The sequence below is a fragment of the Xiphophorus maculatus genome, chromosome 5 (genome assembly GCF_002775205.1).
Source record: "Xiphophorus maculatus strain JP 163 A chromosome 5, X_maculatus-5.0-male, whole genome shotgun sequence".
Lineage (NCBI taxonomy): Eukaryota > Metazoa > Chordata > Actinopteri > Cyprinodontiformes > Poeciliidae > Xiphophorus > Xiphophorus maculatus.
Genome location: NC_036447.1, coordinates 9,197,735 through 9,211,305, shown reverse-complemented (window position 1 = coordinate 9,211,305; position 13,571 = coordinate 9,197,735). Strand labels below are relative to the sequence as shown.

Sequence of the window (13,571 nt, the reverse complement as noted above, 5' to 3'; positions counted from 1 at the left end):
TCATGCATCTCCGATAATTGTCATCTCCTTTTCAAAGAGAACTTTATAATTAGTGTTAGGGAGATAATGGCGATGAAACTGACCGGGAGGTCTGTCAGCACAAAGCTGTGTGTAGTTTGGCGACAGACAAACGTGGGTCTGACCTTTAAAAAAAGCGTTGCTTTATAAAAGAGGAAACCGAGTATTTATGTTCCACTTTTTCCTCCAAAACCTAAATCGGCTCTGAAGTTACAACTTTTTTTAATTTGCTTTTGAATGTCTGCATATGAAGTTGTAATTAGATATCTACCAGTGCTGTATAAAAGGGAGCTAAATTCAAACTCCCTTTTTTAATACAGACACGCCTCCCTGTGCTGAGCTGCTCTCAGGTTTGTATCATTTGTCATGGTTCAACACTCAATTGATATGCTGCATTATCTCCAGACTCAGTATAACTTTATCACCTCACGCTTCAGTGCTCACACATTACACATAAAAGTATTTTATATAAAGCACAAATATACTTTTTATCTGCTTGCCAACTGCACAGCTCTTTAGTTCAAAGCCAGGAAGTTTCCGTGGGAAGTTTAGGCACACTCATCATGGATACCGATGTCATTCAAAATCTGGTCTTTTAAGGATTCATTTTAACTGCTTTTTAGCTTGTGCTGATGATAGATTAAACAATTATGATGAATTTGATAAACCAAATTGGAATTTATTATCCATAGTCACACATGATCAAATATTATGCACATTTTGTATCCATGGTTCTGGTTGTTTGACTTCTTTTCTAATCAGAAATGGATAAACATGGGTTTACTTTCAGACACAGGCCTGGCTTTTAAGTAATGTCCACCAATATTTGATCTGGATATTTGACCACTTTTCTTATCCCAATTGGTAGACTTCATTTAAACCGGTTTGTTTCTTGGTATGGGCCTAGATTTAAACCCATACATTTGTAGCCATTCCCTAGGCTTATTGTTAGCCTAGAGTTTCCTGTGTTTCATACTCAGTTATGTCTAAATTTCAACCATCTGATCCAATGGGTCACCCTTGGGCCAAGGTATTAAGGAAAAATCCAGAACCCACCAAGATTTCATCCAGAGATGAACTAACACATATGTGTCACTGACCACAAGTTTTCCATCATTATGGACTGAAAGATTGGTGATAAGGTCGGAAGCTCAAGCTGCAACAAGCTTGACTAAAATTGCCATCATGAATGACCCAGATAACCACCATAAATCGGCATTGAAACGTGGATACTAAGAGTTTTCCTACACGAAAACCATGACTGTGCCAGGAAACCAACCAGTTTATATAAATGCTTCCAACTCTGACAAAGTTTATGCCAAATACTGTTTATTGTCTTCATTAATTCAGTGATCAAGGTGTATTTTACTGAAAGATAAAATACACCTTGTGTATATTTGATCTTGTACAAATAACTTAAATTATGGAAAGTCTGCAATGAAAAAAAGCTAAATTCAAACTCCCTTTTTTAATCATTGAGGTTGTTTGTTGATTTAGGAAAAATTAAAACCCCAAAATTGGTTTAACGTTTATGCCCATGATAAGTATTTATTAACTTCTTATCAGAGCTGTGCATATTGTTTGATTTTTCCAACCAATGACAATGTTTTTCATGTCATTAACATGTTTCTTTCGATAAATGCTACAGTGATCTACATATGCAGCAGTACATGGGCTGCAGGGACATATGCTCTAATTTATTGTGTTTGTTTTTCACTGCCCAGAATACAAGTTGCCATGGAAACTGTTTAATCCATTCAGTAACTTTGAAGTTAAAGGAAAAGGGAAAAAAACTGTTGGACAGTTCAGTGAAACGAAGGATTGCAAAGAAATACAGGCAGAAAAAGCACAAATCACAAAGATGCAGCTGACATTTTTGGCATTTTAATATTGTGGAGTAACTTCGTGGTCCCTCGCATAATGTTTGGTATAGTGCTGGAAGTCGGACAAGTTATAAAAAATATGGGCTTAGATATTGTTTTTCTGTTGAAGACATTTTAAAGATTCATAAAAAGCGTTTGCATAAATCTCAGTGTTTGTGTTGATCTATCACATAAAATCTCAAAATCAAGATTCGTTTTGACTATAGCCTGTCAAGCACAAAAAAGGAGAGTAATAAGCTGAGAAAACCTCTCAATTTCTAACATAGTGTCTTTAGATGAGCTAAAAAATCAGCACAATTCATCACGTTCAAGTAACATAAATACATATGGACTGTTTTTATGTCAGTTGTGACTTTATCGTTGTTGCTATTTAAATAATGACTTGTAAATGTAGAAAACTTTCTTACAATGCAAATTAACCTCCCTTACTCATGGGTTTTGGATATATTTCATCAGTTGCATCTGTGTACTATAATTAAGACAGTCACAGAGCTGCTGCTGAGAGTACAGTTGATCCTGAATCCCTGACTGAGGATTTTCTTTAAAAGAAATTAAAGCAAACATGGTCTCTTGTCAAGAAAGAGTCTCACTAGCAGCCTGTACAGCATCAGTGTTCAATGACACTTCACATAGAAATGTGTGATGTTTCCATTTGCCAGAATAGTACAAATATGTTGTCATATTAACAGCATTTCCCTTCATTCATTCGTTCATTCATTTTCATGTAACCAATAAACAAACTGCAGAGCATTTCTGAGCTTTTAAAACATCACAGCAGTAAAAAAAAAAAAGGATGAAATAAAAATGTGGACAGAAATTCTAAAAGCCGAAATCTGTTTTTGTATAACAGGGAAGCCCAGATGTAATAAGAAGAGAGGCTAAACTGACTGAAAGTAAAGTAGACTAGATGAAAAGAGAGAAAGGATGGGAGTGGACACAGAGATTGATAGGGGGTGTGTGTGGGTGTGTGTGTGTGTGGGTGTGTGGGTGTGTGTTTGAGGGGAGCGTCATCCTCCGTTTGAGTCATCTTTGGCGGAATCACTCTGAACTCCCACAAGGACAACTCGTGGTTGAAAAGGTCAAGACTGTCAGTCAGATTCCACAGTCCTGTGTACCTTCCTCACATCTTGCAGTTTATGAATACACACCTACATTTGTTTGTTTAGGAAATTGTGTGTGTACTTGTTTATCATATTTAGGACCATTTCTGGCATATTTACTAGCCCTCTTAAGACTGACAAGTCTATTGGGGAACACAACTAGATCCAGATGCAGAGGACACAATTATAGAGTTTTGGTAAGGTTTAAGGCTATAGAAATAAATGGAAACAATAGAAAACCCCTGTAAAGATAGAGAACCACAACATTTGTGTGCGTGTGTGTGAGAGAGCTTGAATGTTCAATGGTGGGTCTGAGGAGAAACGTCCCCAGAACTCGAGGCAGACATGGAGGAGATCAGAGCCACAGACAGAAAGATCACCAGGTCCTAAAAATTCAAAATTATTCAATGAGCAGGTTTGCATCATTGCATAAAAAACACATTCATTTTACAAAAGAAAGTGGTAAAGACATTGTGAATATCTAATAACCAAAAATCTAACTGTTCAGATTTTTCTGAGTGCTTTTCACTCTGAACCTCTAGTATTAGGCTTGGAAAAACCCCAGGTCTTTGCTTTCATCCAGATTTATATTATGTCGAGTTAAAACACTGGAGACGACCATGAATTCATGACCTGATGAGAAGATAAAATATCACATGTTATGGTTTATATTCCAAGTATTTTCAAACATTTCTGAAGTTTCAAAATCAAAATTTTAATGGTTGACTGTCTTGTTTACTTCATTTAATAACAAGATCCTTCTTTTGAGTTATAATTTTTTCATGTATCATTATTTTCTTTTGAGTTATTTATGTATCATAGGTCTTGCCATGTTCTTTTTATTTCTAAATGGTGATTATTGTTGCTAGGGTATTTCCACATAATTATTTCATTAATTTCTTAGCTTATGTTGTGAATCTATTTATTTTTCTTAGATCATTGTCTGCCTCTTTCCGTTTTAGTTTCTAGCTCTGTTAAATTATCTCCTTCCCCAGTTTCCTGCTTTCCTCTCGCCCCAGGTGAACCACATTTCCTATGATTAGCTCATCTGGTTCTATTGTCACATTACAGTAATTAAGATTTTTTTATTGCCCTTTGATGGATTTCTCTGTCCTATTGCCTATTATTTTGTCTATGCTCTACCTCCTGTTTGTCACGTTCAAGATCTGTTTGTTTCTTTTTCGTTAAAAACTTTAAAGTGGATGACTTGAATGTCTGTCTGCACATTGGCTCTGCTTTGAGCACGCACAGCATGACAGAACGAACCGTGTGTAGCTGACATTTATTCACATAGTATGTGTGTGAAGTTACAAGGATGCAGACAAGGAAAACTAAATATGAAGGCCTCAACACGCACTTGCTGTCATGGATACCAAACACGTTGAATAACTAAGAGCTTAATCTGAGAAGCCACGATCTGCAGTCCTTCCTTGGTTACAAGGCAGATGATTGAATTTTCAGCTTACATTGAGTCCTTCATGTTTTCAGCATAAGAATTTATTTCTAATGGTGGTCCTGATCATATTTCCATTGCTTTCAAACAGAAGTCGGTTTGTGACAGCGGAGTAAACATCGAGTACGCAGAAAGATATTGTTTGCAGGTTCTGAGCAGGGATCCATCACACGAATCACGAGCCCCATCACATCCGGATGCTAAAGCTCCTGCTTCCTTCAGCTTGTCATGCAGAACACTGCCTGGCAGCATATGATTCATCACTATAGGAACTGATCAAAATGATCCTATTATTTGCTAAGAATAATAGGATTATTCTATTAATATTAGGATTATTCTATCCAATGCCAAGCTGAAAGTATTTCAATTATATTTAGCTCTTTAACTCTGACTTTAATAAGAAGAGTTTGAAACTGGATGAAGCGGCTGAGCTTTAGCGCTAGCCGACAGCTCTGTATGGGAGCCGAGAGCAGAGGATGTACAGCAGCTGACAGTAAAACAAAATGAAGTATGCCTTTATTTCTTATCATCTTCAACATAGAGCCTTTAAAACCACAAAATAAAATCAGAATATTTTTCTAGAAAACTCTGGTGCTGACCCTTACGTTTAAGTGATACTTCCCAAATATTCCATTTCTACATATTTATAGGTTCTCAGCCATCCAAGGACATGAAACCCCCCGGCCCCCTCAAAAATAAAAAAATAAAATGATAGTTTAGAGCAACTTAAGTTATAATTTAAATTACACATGACTTGTATTGAGAACCACTGAAATAAATCAATATTTATGAGGAAATTTATTAAGTGGAGTTACTTATTAAAACTTTTTAGCCAGAGCCTTAAATTTTTGTAAAGGTGTAGTAGAGATTAGATCTGTGTCGCTGAACCAAACTCATGTCTAAACATTTGAATCTTAGTTTGACTTCTATGGGTCTCAACAGGTTGTTTACTGAGAAAAACACTTTTACTAGTCATTGTTGGTGGTTGAAGACAATAAAAAAAAAATTTAAACCACATTTTACGTTACATTTGACAATAACTTTACTGACCCCCCCCAAAATTGCTCTTTAAAAATTTCCCTGTTTATGAGATAAACAGGGAAATAATAATGAGATGGGATTTGCGCCCTTGAGTTAGCATCACTTAAACCCAATGTTATCAACCATTTCACCAGTGTTTGCAATAAACTGGTGAAAAAATGTGGGAGTTTGTTGATTTTGAGTGAATTTCCGATTGATGTAGTTTGGCAGTATACCGTTACAAAATTGCTTTGATTTGATAAAATAATACTTGAACACAAAACGGTGACCTTAAAGGTCCTATTTATGCATCCCTCTGGAGTCTCAGATAAAAAGCTATGATGGGCCCGATTTGTCCCCTGGACCTCGAGTTTCACACATATGATCTAGATACTAAAAGAGACAGGTACCTAGGCACCTTTAAAACAAAGAAGACAAACTTGTTTAAGGTTTCAAGGTAACGGCATGGTCAACGGCAGCCAGGAGAAAAATATCTTCATGTTGTCCATTTACTGGTTGCTCTACTCTGAAGCACCTACAGGAAACAGTCTTTGATCCCAGCAGGACGAGGACTGTGTGTCCTGACTAATTAACAGTCCGCTGACATCTGAGCAGAGAGTTTGGCAGCTGCTGGGTTGCAGGCAGCTGGAGCCTGCCTGCCTGCTTCCTATTCTTTCATGTGCATTACCATGGTGATGAGTTGTACTTACACAACACATATTGTATGCAGCAGAGGCAGATAGCTCTTATCGCACTCATTTCTTTTTGTCTGACCACCTTCAGCTGATCAGTGTCAGAGTGATGCATTGTTTCCTGCTGGTTTACTGTTATGGCGGCTGTCATTTCTCTTCTAAATGGAGGAAACCTTTACCATCACTGACAGAGGGCGTACACTGCTCTGACTCATGCTTCACACATTTATTCCCCTTAACTGCGTAATTATAATAAAGCAGGACTCTATTTAATTTTTTTAAATTACATTATGGAGAGTGCACCTGGTAATAAAAACAAAAACAAAGTCAAATGAAATATGTCATAATTTTGAAATTGGTAGAACTGCATTTAGTTCTCTTCATTTTATTATGATTATGTTGGTCCTTAATTGTAATGTACAGTACTTTTGACTGGCTCATTTTTTAAAGTGTAGTTCTACAGAATTCATGTGGTATTCACATTAATCACAGCTTTCCCAATGATCTACCATCCCAGGTCAACATTTGGACTTTTGGCCATTGCAACATTTTTATTCTTGTCTTTTCTTAGCAATCTTGCAGATTCACTCGTATGTTGAGGAAGAGTGCCTGTTACAAGATCAGATTTTCAAGAAGCTTGTTGAACAGAGGGCCAATTTTTGGCTCCAGATACAATGTTAGTCACAGACTTCACTATTCACCCGACATTTACAAAGAACCTATGTTCTGTAGTCACAGGTAATATGCAAATTGTTGGCTCTCTTGAATTGTGCTAGTTGAATTAAAGGCATTTTACACTCATTGGCCACTTTATCAGGTGACTAGAGAAAAACTGGGTTACAGGTATTATTTTAAGTTCTATTGAAACATTTAGCAAAAATATCAAAACTATTTGTCTGAGATTGTGGTCCATATTAACGTGACAGCTAGAGGTGCACCAATGGCAGTTTTCCGACCGATCGCCGATTACCGATCTTTTAAAAAGCTTAACCTGCCGATACCAATTTTCTTTTGTCTGAAATGTTGCTCAGTATAGCAAGAAAGTTGTTGAGTTGGCAACAGTGGGGTAACTATTGTTAATTGTAACCGTGCAGATATAACTTGGTGGGCCGGTCTGTCAGTCCAACCTTTCTCACCAGAGAGCAAAAGAGGACAGTGGTTGATCCTTAGACCTTTGCCAAGCTAGATAAGATTGGTGGATAAGATCGACTTCATATGTAAAAATTGTCCTATCACTGATCTCCCAAAAGTAAGGAAATTGGCACAGATAAATCGGCTGGCCGATAAATCGGTGCACCCCTAGTAACAGCATCACACTGTTTTGCAGATTTGCTTTCTGACATTTTTAAAGTGAATTTCCCCTTTGAGCAAATTTCAATTGAGCTCTATTGGACTGAGATCTGGTGACTCTTGAAGCCAGTGCAAGTAGAGCAACTGCCTTTTCAGGTTGAAAGAAGTCAGTTCAGATGGTCAGACATCTGGTCAAGAGCAGCCCGGGAAGAAAATTTGGGAAAAGCACAATAACTTCCCTTCTGGCCTGGGAAGGCCTTGGGATCCCCCAGAAGGAACTGGAGGAGGTCGCCCAGAGAAAAATGTATCGGACATGACAGCTATGCTGACACTTTTATATGTGATCCTGGTCCATCACACCTGAAAATAATTGAATTGCCTCCTCAGTATGTAGTTTGGTTCTCCAGAGTTCTTCTAATGACCTGTTTATTTGACTCAGACGCCTCAAAGCAGAGATATTTCAAAGTTTAACACCCTGGACTTGTTAACCCTGTAACCAGGACTTAATATAATCCAATTAAAATATAACAGACTATTTTTATGACAAAATTCTGGGGCTTGTGTGTCCTCATATTTGTTGTCAGGTTGTGGATGTACGTTAAACACTGGGCAACACAAGATATTACTTGTTGCTTGAGCCCGCCGTCTTCATAGGCATTAACAGCTTTCTGACTCCATCTTGTGGTCATATAAAATCATTACAAGTTCAAGAAAACAGCATTGCTCCTCCGCCAAGTTGGCTCACACGTCAGAGTGAAACCTGTACTGGTGAGTGGACGTGTACTGTCGGCGTCATGCGGTTCCCGGATGCGCCGAACACAAACATGGACCGGGTGGTGGTGGAAGTCCCGATCAACAACGGTGAGATTTTTCAGAGTTCCACGCCTGGCGCGTCTCGGGAGGTCTAATACCAACATGTCCAGCACCGCAGTCGTCTCGGTGCACTTGTGCACAGATGCTCCACCTCCTCTGACGCAGTGAAAGTGCTGCTGCAGCCGCTGTGGCGGACTGGCTGTTGTTCACGCTGAGTGCTTACACTGCAGTATCTGCAAGTGGCTTATACACAGAATGCAAAGCTGCTATTATCAAACATGATCTGTTTTCTCTTTTTTAAATCACTTATGTGGTGCTAAGTTAGTAGAAAGGGATCAAATAAAGCTTTTCTGATTGGATTCCTCTTTAACTTACATTAAGTTTAAAACCAGGAAATGTGGTTTCTGTTTTTGCTAAAGCACCAAAACTCTAGTAGAATTGTATTTTTATAGGCCATTTATTTATGATCATCATACATTATCTGTGACTATAAGCATTACTTTTAAAATGTTAATATTGGGTGAGATCAGCATTATTCTTTTTAAAAACAATAATACATTTCTTCACAACTCAATCACAAAAATGTATTTATTTTATATGATAAACCAAGACAATGTAATGTGTAACTCTTATGTAGAAGGAAACAAATACATAATTTAACAATTGCTATTAAAAATCCCAAAAGTCCATTATTTATCCAGCATTTTGGAGTAAAAACCTTGCATAAACTCATTTCAGATTTGTTTGGATATGTCTGCTAGAGTTGTAGCAACTGAATTTTTTTTTTTTTGCTTAAGCTTTTTTTTTTTTTAGACTGGCTAGGATGTATATAGGAACCTGAATTTTGAAGTGGTACCAGAGATTCTCAATTGGATTTAGGTTTGGACCTTTATGCCATTTAAGTCACATGAGACCTTTTAACAGATTTTCTTCTAGGATTGCTCTATATTTAGCTTCAACCATCTTGCCATTTACTCTCACTTGTTTTCCTATCCCTGCTGATGAAAAGCATCCCTACAGCATTATGTTTCATGGTGTGTTCATTGTGTGGTGTTAGCTTCCCCAAACAATTATAGCAGTTTGTGTTTGCATGCTCTCCCCAAAGGACTTTCTACAAATTAGCTTTGTTCTTTACATGAATTCTGGTGAACTGCAGACAGGCTTTGTATGTTTTTAAAAGGATGACTATAATGGCTGTCATTCTAACTCTCCCACCTGAACTGTGGACGTCTGGAGAACCTCCGGAAGTACCAGGGACATTTCGGCTGCTTCTCCAGTTAATCCTCTCCTTGCTATTCATGCTGAAAAAAATGTGATCTGCCGCCATTATGTTTTGTGTGAATGATGTTTTCAGAGTGTGCACAAAGACACAAAACAAACTCCTGTTTTTCAGACATTTTCCCATTATGCTACAACGTGTTCTAATAATTTCTGCTTCTAACTGAAGAGTTTTCTATTTCCTACCCTTTCACAGCGCCCCGAAAGCGTCAGGTGCGTTTCTCAGCGAGGCATGACATCATCCTTCTGAGGGAGGTTATCGCCCAGAACCCGTTCTGTTCTAAAGAGCCAGGTGGGTTTTTATTTCTTTGAATATACTATTCTACTGCAAACACAAACATGTATCAAACTGCAGCCTTTATTTGATATGTAAGCTATCTTCTGCTGTCATTCACTTTGTCAGGGCGGATGTGGGCCCGGGTGGGGGAGATCATCACCGCAGCCCTCCAGGAGGAGAGCTTTGAGGTAGATGCCAGGAGATGTCGGGAGAGGACCATGTTGCTGCTGGACTACTACAAGAAACAAGATTTTCCCAGTTTGCGCAGGTTGGTTTACTTTTATATCTATAGTAAGTGTAATGTTTGGCAAGGGAATGTCAAACATGTGTCTTGACATGTTATCAAACTTACACTACTTGAATGACACAGGTTTGGAACAGAGAAGTTGTATGCCCAAAAGGAAGATTTGCTCCACGAGGTTTTGGAGCTAGAGGCTGAGAAAGGGCTGCTGGTCAGTGGTGACGGTGCAAAATACCAGGTGAGCATCAGTGGAACCATATTCAGTAATAAGACATTTTTAACAATTTGCACTTTTGCTTTGCAGTAAAAAAAAGGTCTCAAGTTTCGAGGTGCCCAGGCTCCTAACTTCTGGCATTTTTCCATGTAGAGTTGGAATAATCTTTATGTCTCTGCTCAGGATTTCTCTTTGTATTTATCCTTAAATAAACTAAGATTGACTAAAATTATCACCTTGTACTGCTTCTGATCTAAATGTAGCTGAGTTGGCATATGTATCCGACTAACGCAGGTCTGTGTATTTATCACACAGAGCACCAATTCAGTGGATGGAGTTATGTGCAAATCTGCTTCATGTTGCTAATTCACATGTTAGGTATCCAAATTAATATTTATTAAAATTGATCTATTTAAGTCAACATCTACTTGGAGCAAAAATAGAAATAGTACATTATTTCATATATTTGTAAATTAATTAGGGCAGTTAAAGCAGTGGGTTCTATTTTTTTAGTTTCACGCTATCGCTGTCACAACTGGCAATATCCTAAACAACTGAATGCCTAAATTTGTCCTTGTTGTTTGTGAACCACATTGCAGCCAGCTCATAAGCAGTGAGGAGCACTGTCTCCTTCACTTGAATTAATTAGAATTTAATTCACAGGAATGAACTTAAGGAAACCACTTGAGTGTTCAGCAAAGTATTCCTCGATGCCCATCGCTAGCCTATCCCTGTAGGGAAGAGCAGTGGATTCACTCCATAATTTAATGATGTGTAATTTTTCTGACATACTTCTCTACAAGGACAATAGTTGATGTTTTAAAAATAAAACCTACATTTAAAAAAAAAAAGAGTTTTGTTTGTAAAGCATTTTTTTATCTGTCATGTTCAGGATGAAGAACCAAGGAATCATCTAATAGAGGAACTAACTCTTACAGAACCAGACAAACCTAACATCACACGGCTGCCCCCGTTAGGTAATACAGATTCACTGCGCTTTACAGCACATTTTACTTCAGTGGTCAAAATAAAGGGCTTTATTTGGTACATTTAAAAAAGTTGGAGACATATCAAGAAGGGTTAAAAATTCAACATGTCTCTGTACAAAAAAATCTGATATAAACATTTGTAGAGCTAGCTGTTTGGCCCACAAAATCAAGTGTTTGTTGACTTTTTAAAAATTCAAAGCTTTCTCTTCAGGTGAAGCACCTATGTATATATTTATTCGTGTTCCTTAGATATTTTGGAATAATCCCTGCCTGCTCTGTTTCCTCCAGATTCTAAAAGTTTTGTCACAGTTACAGAAGCAGAAGAAGAGCGTGAACACATGGCAGAGCTTTCAGCGGCGCCCACAGCCAAGCGGCCCTGCCAGTGTTGCTGCCAGACCTACTCAGAGATCCTGAGCTTTCTGGAGAAGCGCTCAGAGGCGGAGCAGCGGCTCCGAGAGGAGGAGCTTTCTCTACGTCGAGAAGAGCTGGAGATTCAGAGGAGTGGGATTTCTTTTGCTGATTTTAAATCCAGCTTTGCTTTTACAGAAATTGGGGTTCAAAGATCTGTCTGTGCTGTTTGAATGAAATCACTCACAGGGCTGACCCAAGGTCTTAGTGGACCTGAAACAGAATTTAATTCTTGTTTAAAACATTAGTCAATTTGTAAACAATCTTAAATAAAAAAATTAAAAAACACATTTAAGTTAAGGCTGAAACCATCAAATCAAACTTTATACATTTCTCAAAAAACAAATGTGACAATTTCACCTCAGTGTTAAAATACAACATTTTATACAATGTGCCAAGTTGTGGCTTGTTCACTTGTCACCTCATGCATTGTTACTGGAATTAAAATAGATGTACTTTGTCACTAAACAATTGTTTATCATTCTTCATTTCAGGTAAGATTGCTCTGGAGAGAGAACGTCTGGAAGCGGAGAGGAAAGAGAGGGAGCGGAGGTTTGAACTGGAGAGCCAGGAGAGGCAGGTCATTTTGGACCTGCTGAAAGATAAAGTGCTGAAAGGCTAAAAGTGAGAAGCCACCACCTGCAGTGTTCGTAGATGGAGGGTGGGAACATGGAAGGCGGCGCAAATTGCAGTGAAGAGGAAGAATGACGGTAAAACTAGAAGTGAGAAGATCGAAGAGAGGAACAGTGAGTCGAGATTAAAAATTAGGGCAGGATTGTTCTGTTGCCTTGACCTCTCTGAACAGAAGTAGTTATTTAGAGTAACTACATTACTGTAGGAAGTTCCTCAACTGATAAAATCATTAGTTTCTGGAGCCCTTTGCATGGATAGATGCATCCGAGCCGCAGCCTTTTTCTGACAAACTGTGAGAGAATTTAAATATGATGTAAACCTGAACACACTGTGCTAAGGAGTACAGATAGAAAACTGTACAGAATTTCAGTACACAGTTTTATTTATTAAAACATTAAAGATGGGTTTGTAGACAGACATGTAGCTGCTGAGTTAAGGTGAAAGTATATAAGATGTCCTATTTTTTACTGTTAGTGGCAGCCATAGTTACACTGCTTTGGATAACATGCTGCTAATGTTTATTTCAAATGTTATGCTGATAAAGAAAAGTGTTACCACCAACTTGAAGAGAATCTTTTCCCCTTTTGTATCATCACCATTTACTAGAACAACACAGGAAAATTCTCTGCTGGACGTCAGAGAGTTTAGATTTGCAGTAAAATCTCCTTTGCTGTCCCCCAGGGTTGTGAGCTTAGTTTCCTGCTGGTTACTCTTTACACCCATACTGCACCTTGCAAACATCTACATTATTACTGCAAACCCCATGTATTTTTCTTTCTTTCTTCATTGCCTTACATCCATTTAGACATTCATCTATTATCTTAATTCAATTCAGTTTAATTCATAACACGTCATCTCAAGGTTACAAAAACGTAATTTTAATCGATCCTAGTTATCAAATAGGCCAGTCAAGTTCAGTTCTTTATTCAAATTAGTTTAAAAACGTTTCTATCTAAAGAAACCTAATAGATTGCATCAAGTCATTGACTTGCAGCAATCTTTTTGTAAATAATTTTATTGTAAAGTGACAAGAAAATATATTTACTGAAGAGATACAAAGAAAGGCAGAGATATGAAAAAACTGTGTAAGATTTACCCCTAAGTGTTTGCCTTTTAGGAACACACATAAAGGAATTTCTCGAGCTGACCTAAAATGCTGTGTCCTCTCTGAACAGCACCAGTAAACACAAGCTTGAACACTGAATAAACAGCGGAGTTTTGCCACTCCAGCAGATGGCAGTAGCGCAGTTAAACTCATAAAG

At 37.9% G+C, this 13,571-nt stretch overlaps 1 protein-coding gene across 2 annotated transcripts; it reads left to right on the top strand.

Moving 5' to 3' along the window:
• The first annotated feature begins 8,222 nt into the window (after positions 1–8,222).
• Positions 8,223–12,870, top strand: LOC111608557 (trichohyalin-like). Of its 2 annotated transcripts, none has more exons than XM_023333405.1 (7): positions 8,223–8,317; positions 9,744–9,839; positions 9,951–10,092; positions 10,195–10,303; positions 11,172–11,256; positions 11,578–11,769; positions 12,171–12,870. In XM_023333405.1, exons 1-7 carry the CDS (start codon positions 8,251–8,253, stop codon positions 12,296–12,298), a joined length of 819 nt encoding a protein of 272 aa, XP_023189173.1. In that variant the 5' UTR covers positions 8,223–8,250; the 3' UTR covers positions 12,299–12,870. The 2 variants fall into 2 exon arrangements, with proteins under 2 accessions (XP_023189173.1, XP_023189172.1); XM_023333404.1 differs by having other exon boundaries at positions 11,557–11,769.
• Positions 12,871–13,571: the final 701 nt, after the last annotated feature.